Source organism: Diabrotica undecimpunctata, chromosome 8 (assembly GCF_040954645.1).
Source record: "Diabrotica undecimpunctata isolate CICGRU chromosome 8, icDiaUnde3, whole genome shotgun sequence".
In the NCBI taxonomy this organism is placed as follows: Eukaryota; Metazoa; Arthropoda; class Insecta; order Coleoptera; family Chrysomelidae; genus Diabrotica; species Diabrotica undecimpunctata.
This window is the reverse complement of record NC_092810.1, coordinates 47,776,373-47,791,100: the sequence shown is the minus strand read 5'-3', so window position 1 is coordinate 47,791,100 and position 14,728 is coordinate 47,776,373. Positions and strand designations below refer to the sequence as shown.

At 31.6% G+C, this 14,728-nt stretch overlaps 1 protein-coding gene across 3 annotated transcripts in view; it reads right to left on the bottom strand.

Annotated features, from left to right (window-relative positions):
• The window catches only part of Wdr37 (WD repeat domain 37), a 62,421-nt gene that overhangs the window by 22,081 nt on the left and 25,612 nt on the right, over positions 1-14,728 (bottom strand). For 2 of the 3 annotated variants that reach the window (XM_072540210.1, XM_072540212.1), the window contains one exon: positions 10,558-13,801. In XM_072540210.1, coding sequence (XP_072396311.1) covers positions 13,432-13,801 — 370 coding nt within the window. In that variant the 3' untranslated portion in view covers positions 10,558-13,431. Of the gene's footprint in view, positions 1-10,557; positions 13,802-14,728 lie in introns of those variants that run through there. The other variant, XM_072540211.1, reaches the window with a different exon arrangement.

The following is a 14,728-nucleotide window of genomic DNA, read 5'->3' as shown; positions in this document are numbered from 1 at the left end:
AGCAGTTGATGCAGAAATATATGTGTATCAAAGATAATTTAGGAAGTGCTTGTCATATTTTTGCTTAGTTTGTTGGTTGTATGAGAATTAATATCTAATATCCACTGTAGAAGTATCTGTAAGGTTTATACTAATTAGTTCGTTAGAAGTTCTAATCTTCAAGACGTAAGAACTATCTGCAGAGTAAGTTGCTCAGTAAAATAAATAAAAAAATCAACAAATTAGGCAAAAATTGGTATTAAATATTAATATCTGACGTCACATCATCGCCGACAATCATTTATCTAGCAAATATGACTATAATCAACTACCGCGGATGACACTTTTCGAACATACAAATATTTATTTTACTACTTATTTTAATGAAATATATTTTTCACTTCTTAATCATAGCAACATATTCCTAAAATGATATGAATATTTATTCAGAGCTCCGAATGAATTTAAAATACCTAATATAAAACAGTCCTTAATTTAAAAAACATATTTTTAATTACTAATAAAACTAATATAACCGAAATTCATTCCAGCTCTACAAGTTATAGTTAGTTCGTAATGATAAGTGCTAATTTGGACGACTGAAGGTAAGAGATCTAATATCATAAAAATAGGCACTTCAACGTATAGATTATACACAAAATAATAGTTTCTTTAACTTTTTACGGTATGGTTATTGTTTTTAAATTCCGATCAATGTAGATTTAAAAACAGAAATAGATTGGTTTAGACCATAATAAGTAGATAATATGAACATTGTTTTAAATCTGTTAAATTACACTTTTGCTACAGATATTTTAAATATTTCGGTCTTCTTGTGTAATACTGATTTTAAGAGCCCATGCGTTGTTAGATATATTTATATCTGAAAACAAAGGGCGTGTAAAAATCCACATAGCAATATACCATTTTCCATTCTGTTGTCACTATTTTTTAATTCTGGCATCAACTTAATACGTTCTATTTGCCATGTGTGTGATTGTGATATTGTTTATCTCAAACATTACGTTTATATTGGATTAAGCCACGATTAATTCTAATGAAAATTACATTGTTAATAACGTTGACGTTTCGATTTCCATTCCGCGAATTGTTTTCAAAGAAGATATTTTAAAAATTTAACCAACAAGTTGGTAAGTTGGGTTATGTTTTTCAAAAACTGGCAGTTGACACTTCAGCTCGATCGTGTCGGCCATCGAGTTAGAATCTATGGAGAGGGCACATCGAGTTAGAATCTATGGAGAAGCTATGAGCATATTAACGTGTGTATTAAAAACGGCGTAGGTAGGCGTGGCTAACGATGATACCAATATGGCGGTGGGATCATGGCCGGACTCAATAATATTAAAACTACTATAAAAATATGACTAGTTATTCAGAAGATTTAATCATAATCTAAAAAAGTGCAATACATTTTTAATAAACTATGATTTATTTATCCCGCGGTAAACACTAAAAACACGATATATTATACATAAAGATAAATTAATACAGTCAAATACTATTAATTTATTCTCTGAAGTACGGGCCATTACTTTGTTTACATATTTGTATACTAACCTGTAGAATGTTATTCCTGAAGATTTTTTATTAACGTTGCTTCTGCTACTGCAACTACGTTGAGAACAAGAAACCATTACTATGCACTATCACAATATATTATTACAGTTTTTATAAGTATTATAAAACTAAAAATATTCGAAAAACAACAAACGTAAACAAACATATACGATCTTTCAAAAGTGTCAAAACAATCTTAACGATATGGCCAAAGTGAGGTAGTTTTTAGTCACGTGATGCACTCTCATCGAGTTAGAATCTATGGAGAGGGCATCACGTGACTAAAAACGACCTCACCACGGCCATATTGTTAAGATTGTTTTGACACTTTTGACAGATCGTATATGTTTGTTTACGTTTGTTGGTTTTCGAATATTTTTAGTTTTATAATACTTTTATAGAAGCTGTAATAATATATCGTGATAGTGCATAATAATGGTTTCTTATTCTCAACCTAGTTGCAGTAGCAGAAGCAATGTTAATAAAAAATCTTCAGGAATAACGTTCTACAGGTTAGTATACAAATATGTAAATAAAGTAATGACCCGTACTTCAGAGAATAAATTAATAGATTTGACTGTATTAATTTATCTTTATGTATAATATATCGTGTTTTTAGTGTTTACCGCGGGATAAATAAATCGTAGTTTATTAAAAATGTATTGCACTTTTTTAGATTATGATTAAATCTTCTGAATAACTAGTCATATTTTTATAGTAGTTTTAATATCATTGAGTCCGGCCATGATCCCACCGCCATATTGGTATCATTGTTAGCCACGCCTACCTACGCCATTTTTAATACACACGTTAATATGCTCATAGTTTCTCCATAGATTCTAACTCGATGAAAAATATCAACATGTTCCATTCTTAGTATATTACATCGTCGGTTGGTTTATATATTTTTTCTAACGTTCCACACTTCACTAGATATTTCAGGAATTTTCGATGACATCTCGAAAATTCTAGACTTCTTCATTACTTCTTCTTTTTCGTCAAGGGACTTTTTCTATATGAGATAAATCTCACGGAACTGTCGTAACACAGCTCCCTTTATTATAGTTATTGGTCTTAAATAACTGGACTATCAGGGATCGATTAAAGCCAACAGGGTGGATCAGTTCCATGGTATGGAGCTAGTCTCTCGATATGAACTATCTTGGGTTTACTTCTAGCTGAAAACTGGATGTAGCAGTAGATTAGATCGTTTATTTTCTGTAGGACGGTGTAAGGAACTTCCCAGTCGCGTTGAAGTTTCGGACAAAGTCCTTTCTTACGTGTGAAATTGTATAACCATACTGGGTCACCTCTTCCTGAAGTTGTACCAGTAGCATCCGCTGGCCTTGACTTTATTACTTTGGAGCTTCAAATTTTTACGAGCAAATTCGTTGACTTTTTCCAATTTTTCTTTCAAATTGTCAATGTACGTCAGGGATAACCAGTTGATTCATTTCCGGAACTTCTATAGGCTAACAGGAATAGAGGAATTAAAGTATCCCAATCTTTTTGATTATCAGCGACAAACATTGAAAGGTATTCTATTCTGTCTTTCGACCATTCCATGATTGATTGATTGTGGATAGAGAGACGTAGTGAGAGTATTCTTATTACTCAAGATTTTAATTAATTATTGCTATAATTCTGATTAAAAATTTCGTCCTTAATCAGAATGTAACTCTAAAGGAACTCCATGTCTTTATATGACGTGTGTTATGAATGCTTCTGCTACTTTAGACGCTTCTTGATTAGGCTAATTTTAGGATATTTTGAAAAATAATCCATTGCGACCATTAATTACTTGTTTACAAATCATTTAAAAGGCTCTCCGAAAAGATATTCTGCCATTTTACCACCACTTCTTATTCTAGGGCCTTTTCTACCATTACATAATTCCAATTTTCTACATCTCGGCGGCAATTGATCCAGTAAAATCTGTCTTAAATTCTGGCAAGTGTTCTTTTAACTCCGAAATGTCCTCCCGAAAGGCTGCTATGACGTTCTTGTAACACACTTTTAATGTGTGATTTTAGCAGTACCTCTTGTTGAACTGTACGTACTCCATCAGGACTTTTCCACTTCCGATATAATAGACCATTGGAAAAATACAGAGATTTCCATTGAGCTCAGTACGCCTTTATAGTTCCACTGTAATTGGTCATTTCCTGCCAAATAGGTGTTACTCCATTTTAAGCCATTATCGTTTGACTTCTAAGTCATTATCTTTCTTTTGAATATTTTTAAGTGTTTCCAGGGAAGTCTCATCATTATCTTCTTGCGTAACTGTGGATATCTGGAGACTTACTTCTTCAGTTATGTTCTCTTTACCTTCAAGTCTTTTACAGTACTGGCATTTTCGTTCCCAAAAGGGTTGCCTAGAAAGAATAACGGCATTGTTATAGAAACGCCCTTTTCGATGCACTACGTCGAAGTTATACTGATGGAATCTCTTTATCCACCGAGCAACTTGTCCTTCTGGCTTTTTAAAATTCATTAGTCACTGTAAAGCGCTATGGTCAGTTCTAATTATAAAGGAAAGTATGAAAATGTTCTGGGGCTTTTATAATAGCTAGGAGCTCTTTTCTGGTAACGCAATAATTTTTTTCAGTCTTTCTCATTGTTTTACTAAAATATGCAATAATTTTTTCTTTGCCTTCCTGTTCTTGTGAAAAAACAAAATTATTAACATGTTACTGCAAAAATAAGGGTTTTTTGCAATTATCTCGGTCAACTGTTTATATGTATTTTAATTTAGAAACTCGAAAATTAAAGAATTTTTAAAAATCTACAACTTTTATTTAAACAATTTTTCTCGAAATTGTGTAAGAAACGTTTTATAGATAAAAAGATTTTTTCACTTTTTATGATTGTTTAAAAAAGACTAACGAAAATCAGCTGTACGTCTTTAAGCATTTGTCATCAGCTATCACTTATATAACTTATTTCTCTGGACTAGAAGTATACTGGACGTGAGCTCGCCGTAGCCCGTCATTAAAAACTGATAAGACTGCCAGAGGATTATACACAGGAATAACTCACTGGTACACGACTCAGACCATAGCAAGCAACAGTTCTCTACCTATGACAGGAATGATACAGATATTTGCATCTAGTACAAGTTTTATTGTCTTTTTAATTAAATTTATTAATTACAATGATAAATGTATACTTCCTAAGTTTATTCTATTTTAAATAAATCTCGTCTCTTTAATTTAAAGTACAAAGAAAGCAAGATTAAACTAGAATGTATTATTTTAATACAACTTAAATAAATAATATTACGTTCCTACGCTGAGCTGAACTGTATAGTAAAATTTCATTTCGTAAATAAAAATTTGAGCTTTTATATCAACAATAATTTATGCAGAATATTTCATCACATGAAATCATTAATTAACATAGTAAATTTAGATATCCTTTGGTATAACTAAATATTTAGACAAAAAAAGCACAACACAATATGTTAAAAACTAAAATATTACATTCGACTCCAGATATATATCGTCATTGAAGGTCTAAGGTAATATTTGTTTGAAATCGATATCAATCATCGACGATATAATCACATGTATAGTCGATTCACTGAGCTTGGAGATATTTGACAGAGTCCACACTTTTTAATTGAAAAAAGAAAAATAATCATGAATAATGGAAGTGTATATTCATTAATTTTTATTAAAAACTACCCATTTGTAAATACTAATTTATAAACGACTATAACATTTCAAAATTAAACATTTACACCATTGTTTTTCTGTTTTAATTGATGCAGCCTTACTATGTCAATAAACTGCATGTGAATATTTTTAAATATTGGCTTACAATTAATATTGGCTATGAGCAGTGTAACAATTTTATTGATAATAAGACTTTCGAAAATGTCAAGGAGTTTAAATATCTTTGTAGCACGATCAACAATACTAATACTAATAGCCAAAAGTTAGCGACTAGAATACTGACTCGTAATCCAGTAGTAGGTGCTCTACACAAAATGCTTAAATCCCGATCTTTGTCCATAAGCTAAAGTTAATATACAGTGTGTCCGTCAAATATGGAATAAATTCGAAATTTCCTAAATGAAAAGACCTTTTAAAAAAATCTATTGTGTTATGCAGATGACGCCGCATTAATCGCCGAGACAGAAGACGAGCTCCAAAGATTAACACATATCTTCAAACAAGAGCCAAGAAATACAATATGATAATATCAGATCCGAATTAATCCTGGACGTTTTGATGAAAGTTTATGGTTTCAACAGGATGGTGAGCCTCAGCATTATGCTGTAGGTTCGAAGGTACCTAAACGAAATTTTTCTGAACAGGTGGATTAGAAGACGTGGACATATTGAATGGCCAGCGAGGTCGCCAGATCTTAATCCTTTGGATTATTTTATGTGGGGTCATTTGAAGAATGTTGTGTATAAAATGAAACCTTCCAATATTGAATACTTAAAAACAAAAATTCGTGAGGAAATAAACAATATTTCTCAAGAAACCATAAACAAGGTTCTACAAGAATTTGTACAACGTTTGGGTTACTGTCAAATACGATAAGTACTACAATTCGAACATTTAAGATAAAGTCATGTATTAATTACTGGATTACTTTCAAGTTATTTTTTATAATATATTAATATTAGAAATCAATAAAAATTAATTTTCTAAACACATATCTTACAAATTATATCCGTTAGACCCCCAGTATTATACTTTTTTGGAATCAGCTCATTTTTATCGATCTAAAAATGTCCTAAAATACAAGGTACTACATTAAAAAAAAAGCGATGACGTCATCACCTTAATGTGTATCACCTTGTATAATGAAATTTTATTGTAAAATGTAGAACATTAAACTTAAAAATCGGCGTGTTTTAGATTTTTTTAAAAAGGCTTTTCATTTAGGAAATATCGAGTTTATTTCATACTTTACGGATACACTGTATAAAACACCATTATAAGACTAGTGGTGTATAACTCGAATAGATACTGATGACTCAACAATGTCTTAAAAAATCAAATTCTCAGATCTATCTTCCGTATCACGACCAGCAGGGCAACTGGTACATTTACAATAACTAGAAAATACGAACACTCACTGGACAGCCTTTACTAACAAGTATTGTAAGATCCCGTAGATTAGCTTAGATAGGTCATGTACTATTGTACTAAGAAGTCAGGGAACATCCATAAATTAAGTCGTAGAGAAGATGGAGGGGATCCATATTACGATAGTATATGACAGGAGGATGGGGTGGGAGTGGGACATAGGTGCACATCCGATGTAGTTTGATGTATTTCAATTAAATTATCAATCTTAATTAATTGATCTTGTTATGATACATTCGTAAATAAATTTTATAATTAATTTTAAAAAATCCAGCAGTAACATTGAATTTTATTAAAAATTACTGAAAAGGCGAGGTCATGACTTGCAATTGCAACGTCAACATGGGGGAGGGCATCGACTATAAACGACGCTTTACAAAAAAAGGGGAAAGAGAGTATTAAAAAGTCCAAATTTTTTACGACGTAGTTTGAATGTAACTTGATTTGCACTTCGAATGTGCCGCTGGTAAATAGTCAAACTCCGTGTGAAAAAAGACTTTATTTGAATTAACACAATACATAAATATATGACCGCTAATAAGTAGTATGTCCGCTCGCTATCCGCAGACCTCGATTCTCGTTCTCGTGTTGTCGCCTGGAGATTCCTTTAGTGACTCTTCTCGTATCTTCACATATGACATTATATCTGCACAGACTGCTGCGTTGTCGCATCGGAAAAAATGCATGAAATCGACTTAAAACATATGATGGCGTGAACATAGTTTATGGATGTTCTCTAATGATGACATTGATCTAAACCATTAAAACAATCTTTACGACCCAACCTATGCAAACCCTTCGTCTCCGAGAAAGATTAAGTGACAATGTGATGATAGATTTGAAAGATATAAATCACAGAGAAGTTACAGAGAGTTAATACACGTCTCTAAACAGCAACACATGACATAAAGAAATGGCCGCGACTTTGTGAAACAGGTCAAAACCCTCAAAATGTTATTCGGCCATCGAAAGTAAGTAAGTAATAAGCACGTGAGCTTGATTCTACAGTAACTTCCAGCCATTTTCAGTCGAAGTCAAAATTTGACCAACATAGCACAAAGTTAATTATTATTAAATTTACTAGACAGTTGGAACTGACCTCAGTAAATAGACTATAACAATTAAGGTATCACTACAATCATTATATCTTTAATGTTGTTCTGAAACTATTTTCTTGTAGCACCTTAATGCAACTTTAATATTTTTTATCTTAATAATATTTCAAATATATTTTACAAAATAATTTAGAATTCGCTTCCGCTAATGAACTTCCTGAATTTCTTGTTATATGAATTATACAAAAAAATTAAAAAAAAGACAAATTTTCTTTACTTCTTTATCGTAAAATATTTTTAATTGTTCTAATACGCACGTGTCGAACAGTCTACTTACAGATTCCGATTTACCGATAAAATCAATGATTTGAAAGGACTGGAATGTCGACAGGCGATTTATCTCTGGAGTAGAATTTATTATCACTATATTCGAGTATCTAATAATATAGGGTCACGAAACTAGCAGTTTTTTGAAGATCTAGATGGCGAATGATTAAATCTCATTTAGCACTACAAGTTAAACAATCTAGGCATTATGTTCCAACCACTGGTTTCAATAACGTGATGTCGCAGACAGTGTGTTTGGTAAATGGGGGACCATTTATTTCGATTTTATACCTGCTCCGAAAAAAAGATTTGAAACGTTTTAGTAAAATTGTCTAATATGTGGAAATATACAGTCATAGAAGATACAAGAGCATTAAAGTCGACATTTGTTGTGATGTGTCACGATCAATATGACATATTGACAAAACTATATGTGGTAAGGCAAAAAATGCATGTAAGTTGCAATTAAATTCAAATCAATTAGTGGAACATTCCTAGATTGGGTATTATTTTTTTGTTTGAACAATACGAGCCCTGAAAATTTATATTATATTAACTCTTACAGTATGTTCAAATTAAAATTACTTTTGCAACGCCATATCTTATAACTGTTATCATATGTATACTATTGCCTACGCTATAAACTATTTCTTGAAATTCTTCGTTAGCGATTGGATTTTTTTGTCTACCAGCATTACGAACAGAATTACATTCGGTAAAATATATTACATGTATTTGAGGGGATCGCTAAAATGAAAACAGAAACCAGATCAACATGATAGATACGGTGTGGATGAGGTATACAAATCTGTTAGCAGTGTTGCAAAAGAATAATATCAACCGTCGAGAGTTGTAGTCTTTCGAGGCCGGTGTTTTGTAATGTTTCATTAGTGGTCTAGAATAGTGTCTTCCTGATGTTTCGTCAGTAATTCCTGCAGACATTAGAAAAAACTAAAAATTTTTGGTGCGTCTGAAAAGAAGTTTTGAATTTCGTGCTGTTGCGATTTACATCCTGTATAGATACGGACCCTCATCTCTACAACTAGCAGATAAAATGTCATTAGATTGGTCTATAGATTTAGTTATAATAAACTAGATATAGAACTCGAGGAAAATAAGTGAAGCCGATTTTTTAAAGTTTAGTGCGTGTGTTGTCCGCTAGGCGAAACAAATAAGGGGGCAGAAATGCATACAATTTTGTAAATTGCACTTGTTTTCCGTCTTACATGGAATTTGATGAGAGTGGTTTTTGAAAGTTTAAAGTAAGACATTCTCCCGATGAAGACATAAACGGTTCTTTCAACAACTCGAATTACCACCCCAAACAAAAGGGACGAGCCATTATAATGTATGAATATGCGAAACTGAATATTAGTGGAAAGAATTGATAGATCTAGAAACAGAATTGGGATAACGTGATCTAAAAAATGTCAAGAGCAAGGCAACCAAAGGCAAAAACTTTTGTTTTTACCTCCTCCTCATTCCTTAAGCCCTTGTCAGGTTCAAACCGACACATCCTTAGAAATAGTACAGATACTGAAGAAAGATCATCAGTGAGTGAAATTCATAAGAGCAGTTTATTTATTTCACTATTGATATCAGTAACAGTTGCCGACAAAACGTAAGGCAGAAAAATTCCATTTCACGACCTATACAATACATTGTACCATTACAGTATCAATATACCTTTATGGATTAAGGACTCAGACTACTATCCAAGAATGTCCAAAGAGTCTATTAAAAGTAAAAAAAAACCTCAAATAACTTTAATCGTAACCAAAAGGATCTAATGTGTTTGTCAATACTGTGAAATACAAAACCTCTTCCCAGATGCATCGAAAAGTCCAAATATCAATTCGGACCAACCGACAGATCGTTAAATAGCGCAGATACTGGAGGAAGATCATCAGTGAGTGATTTACGTGACAGGAGGTTACATATATATATATATATATATATATATATATATATATATATATATATATATATATATATATATATATATATATATATATATATATATATATATATATATATATATATATATGTAACCTCCTGTCACGTAAATCACTCACTGATGATCTTCCTCCAGTATCTGCGCTATTTCTAACGATCTGTCGGTTGGTCCGAATTGATATTTGGACTTTTCGATATTATATATATATATATATATATATATATATATATATATATATATATATATATATATATATATATATATATATATATATATATATATATATATATATATATATATATATATATATATATCACTGTTAATGTCTGTAACAGCTGCAAACAAAACGACAGGTAGAAAAAGTACAGTCCAATTCATTACTGTATCAACAAAGAATATAGACGTATATAAAAGAACATTTCAAATAGGGCCACAGTTAGTATACTTCAAAATACTCCTGTAGATGGCGATACCATAAACTTTATTATATTATTTGTAGATTTCTACAGATTTAAATTAAAAATTTGAATCACAATATTGTTTATAAAAAGATTCATATCATTATTTATTCATCAATAAAATATCACTTTATTTTCTACAAAAAAATATGATGCATGAATAGGATTTGATCTCCAATTTTATAAAATGCAAAAATTTAAGGCCAAGTATTCTATGCACAGCACCATGTGGCATTTACATTTTATTTGTTGCTCAACTCTTTCATATTTTAGAAGTAGTAATAGTTTGTGAACGAGGGATGTTACGGTCGCGGTGGTGAAGGGGAGATCACATGTGCGCTCCTTGGTGTTACAGGAAAGGTTGTAAAATCTTGTTTCAGCACAATATTTACCTAAAAATTACATTGAAGTGCGCTTCTATATGCGTCTATATTCGTTGTTATCAATATACCTTTATAGATAAAGGAAACAGATGATTGTATTTTTCCGTTAAGGACACATTTCCAATACAAAATTGACGTGTTTACGTTTTAAAGTTGTCATTTACCTTGAAACCTTTTAAAACTTATTGGTTCATTTGCTATCAGCACAATATGCTATATTATTTAATATTTTGATTTGGAATTAACCACAATTTCAGTTTAAAATACGTTTATTTTAAACTTTCCATTTCCACTTCGGAAATCGTTTTCAAAATAAAAATTAAACAAATTATTTTGTTTTTTACATGGTAATTCGAAAAATTCTTCTAATTTAATTTTATCTGCTTCCTTCATATTGACAATTCAAATATATATTATACATTTTATGACTTTAAAATGATATTGTCAATATTTTTGAGGTGCGTTCCTGGGACGACTTTATTGAAATGTAACTCATTCAATTCGATAGATAGAATTCGAAAATACCCGTGAGAAAATTCATATGTAATTTGTCTTTAAAAAGACAACCACATCAAAAATTATGACAGTAAAATTAAAATAAATAAAATAAAAATAAAATAACCAGGAAAAAAAACTCATGATACCATCCCAACATAGTAAATTATTGGTCTTAGATTTAGTTTGGAATAAGGAAGTATGAAATGGAATAATGTCATCGGACCGTATGTAGAGGAAACAACTTGGCTGTCATAAACACAAATTTTCAGTATATAAAGATGCACAACATCACTAGAGACGTTAAATCAAGAGCTGAACAATCAATCATTGACTACACCACAGTACAAAAAACAGAGATGAAATGGGTAAAGGATGTAAGGGTAAAAATGAGCTATGGAATAGACTGTCAAGTAGAATAGACTATCTACTTGAAACAATATTCACCAATAGAATACAAAAATTAAAAAGCAAAGTAATTTTAAAAGAGAGACCTAAAGAAACAATTAAAATGCATAAGCTAAGAGAACAAAGAACGAAAATGAGATACAAAGAAGAGTTGGAGATAGAGATGGAAAATGAAACAGAAACAATAGGTAAAGTAGAAGAGGAATGGGAAATATTTAGTAACGTGATGATCAAAATAGCAAAACGAATATGTTGGGACACAAGAATATCAACGGAAGAGGAAAACCGAGGGCGTGGTGGATGAAGAGGTAAAAGAGAAATAAAAGACAAGAGAAAACTATGGAAGGAGTACGTACAAGACAAAATATAGGAAAAATATGAAAATTACAAAAGAGTGAGAGTAAAAGTTAAGGAAATGGTAAAAATGATGAAAAGCGTGATGAAAAATTGGGACAGATTTAAAGAAAAAAGGGGAAACAGCAAAGAAAATGTAAATTCATTTTACAGAATACTGAAAGACCTAAGAAGTAATCAAGAGATAAAATTAAAACACATAATGAACAAGGAAATAACAATAATAACCGACGATAAGGAAATAACATAATTGCTACATGGAGAGCGACAAAGAGTAACAGAAAAATAAAACACAGAAATAAGAAGTTACAATTCAAATTTTGTTAACACAAAAGCTATAAATCAGGAAGAACTAGAAGTGAAATTAAGGAGGATACAGATTAGAAAGACCTGAGGGAGCGGAGAGGAATGTCCGGAAATGGTGATATATATAGAGAAAAAGCAAAGCAAAAACTACTACAATAGAATTTAATATAGAAGAGAAAACATATACCGAGATAATGGTAAAACGCAACAATTGTACCAATTCACAAGAAGCGAGATGCAAGAGACTGTGAAAATCATAGAGGAACATCCCTGTTATCTGTAGCAGCCAAAGTATATGCAACCAAGTCAGAGTTATAAAGAAAAAAAAGTGAAATGAAAACATTCATGTAATAGAGGAGGAAAACTGAACAGTTTGATAAATCTGGCCCAGTCGAGTTAAATTTGCTTTTGTTACCAACTGTCGATCATCAGAAGATGACAGAAGATTATGACTGTCGCTGCATCACCTCTGGTAATGTCTGCCGCAGTTGCAGACAAAACGACAGAAAGAAATAATTCCAGACCACGGCTTATAACCCCGAAAAGAATGTGTTATTACAAAACACTGACCGCGAAAGCCTATACTCCTTGCTACAAAAAACGTATCAATTTTTGAAGAAATAACTAGACATAATTGGTTAAGGAAGTAATAAAAAAACAAAATAATTAAAATAAATCATAAACATTAATTAGCTTGGCGCATGTGATGTATATTGAACTTATGTTAAAATATTTTAACTTGATAAAACGCGTGATTAAAATCTGTTTAATTTTGTGAAATTTGGGAGCTGTCGTTAAGTTTTAAAATACGTTAAAAAACTACTTTATAAGACATATCGGTTGTACTTTTTAAGTAATAATCACATAATAAATTTGACCAATCTGATCCTACCGATAACACAACCAATTACCTCGTAAGCGTGTTGGTTACCTGCATAGCTTCTTAAAATGTCAATTTAAAAGCTTAAATCAGTGCATATATCGACCGGTTGAATAAAAATTAAATTTTTATTCTAATCTTTACCTTCAATCTTTCATAGACTGCACTGACCAACCTAGAACTTTCCTATCAAAGCCTGTCGAGAATAAATTAACACCGAAAGCAAAATCGTCCGCCCAGGCGACACTGGACACCATCCTACTGTGTCCTTGGCGTCTGGACCGAGGCAGCCTGGCCAATCTCTGGCCTGTTAAATCGTACAATCTGATATGGCGGTTGTCGTGGGGTATGGCGATTACACCGTGAGAAGAAACGCTGATTCGATTAACGGAAGAGTCGACTCGTATCGTGGCAGTCGGTGACCGCATGTTTCGTAAATCCCAAACTTTTACGCTGCGGTCATCTGAGCTTGAGATAACTTTGTCTTCACGGTTAAAAACTGCTGATGTTACGCTCCTGAAAAACACATACTTAATAAAGTATAATATAATAAATCCAATGGCATGCTTATACCCTCATCCAAACCATTATATTATAAACTTTCAAAATTGTAGGCATTAAATTCCAAGAAATGCTGATGACGATCGTGATTTTAAAAGTTAGAGGTATTTATATTATTTAGAATGTTACAAATCTCATATAAAAACTTTGGACAAATCATTAGTACCTACATCTATTTTTAACTTATGTCGAATTGCTTTGACTAAATGGAATAATTTAGAGAGAGACATAGTTATCGAACCAATGACTTGGCGAGAACCTAAAGTCCTGTTTATGTGACATCACAGGTTTAAACAAAATGAAAAAAATAAATATTGATTATCCATCTGTACAAAGTGTAACTCCAACAAAAAAGGGCAAAATAGACAAATTTGAAAAAAACATTTGCTGGACCATCCAACATTGAAAATGTACATGCTTCGGAAGATGAGGATGTAAGTGAGTATGAAGATAGTCGAAAATTTCTATACTTTACAATCAAGCTGATTTAGATGATTTTGTTCAAGGCCTTAATCTTCCAAAAGATTCAGCTAAACTAATCGCTTCAAAATTAAAAGAGAGAAATTTGAACTAGTACTTGTTCTATTATTTATTTACTGTACAATTTATCCAACATGCATTAGGTAATTAAACCGGGTGAAATGAGTGCAGAGTGGCACTCTGAGAGTGCAATATAGAAATGAATGATTTAAAATTGTTTATCAAAGTCAAGGTCAGAAATTTGTGACAAAACCAACGCCAACATCGAAACTTCGTGAAGTGATAACATTAATATATGTAATATGGGTTAGTATTAAATTTCCGCATGAAAAAGAGCTAATCAACAGTTCTCAAGTCTAATTCAATCGATCGAAAATGAGTCTTAGAATTTGATATTGTAAT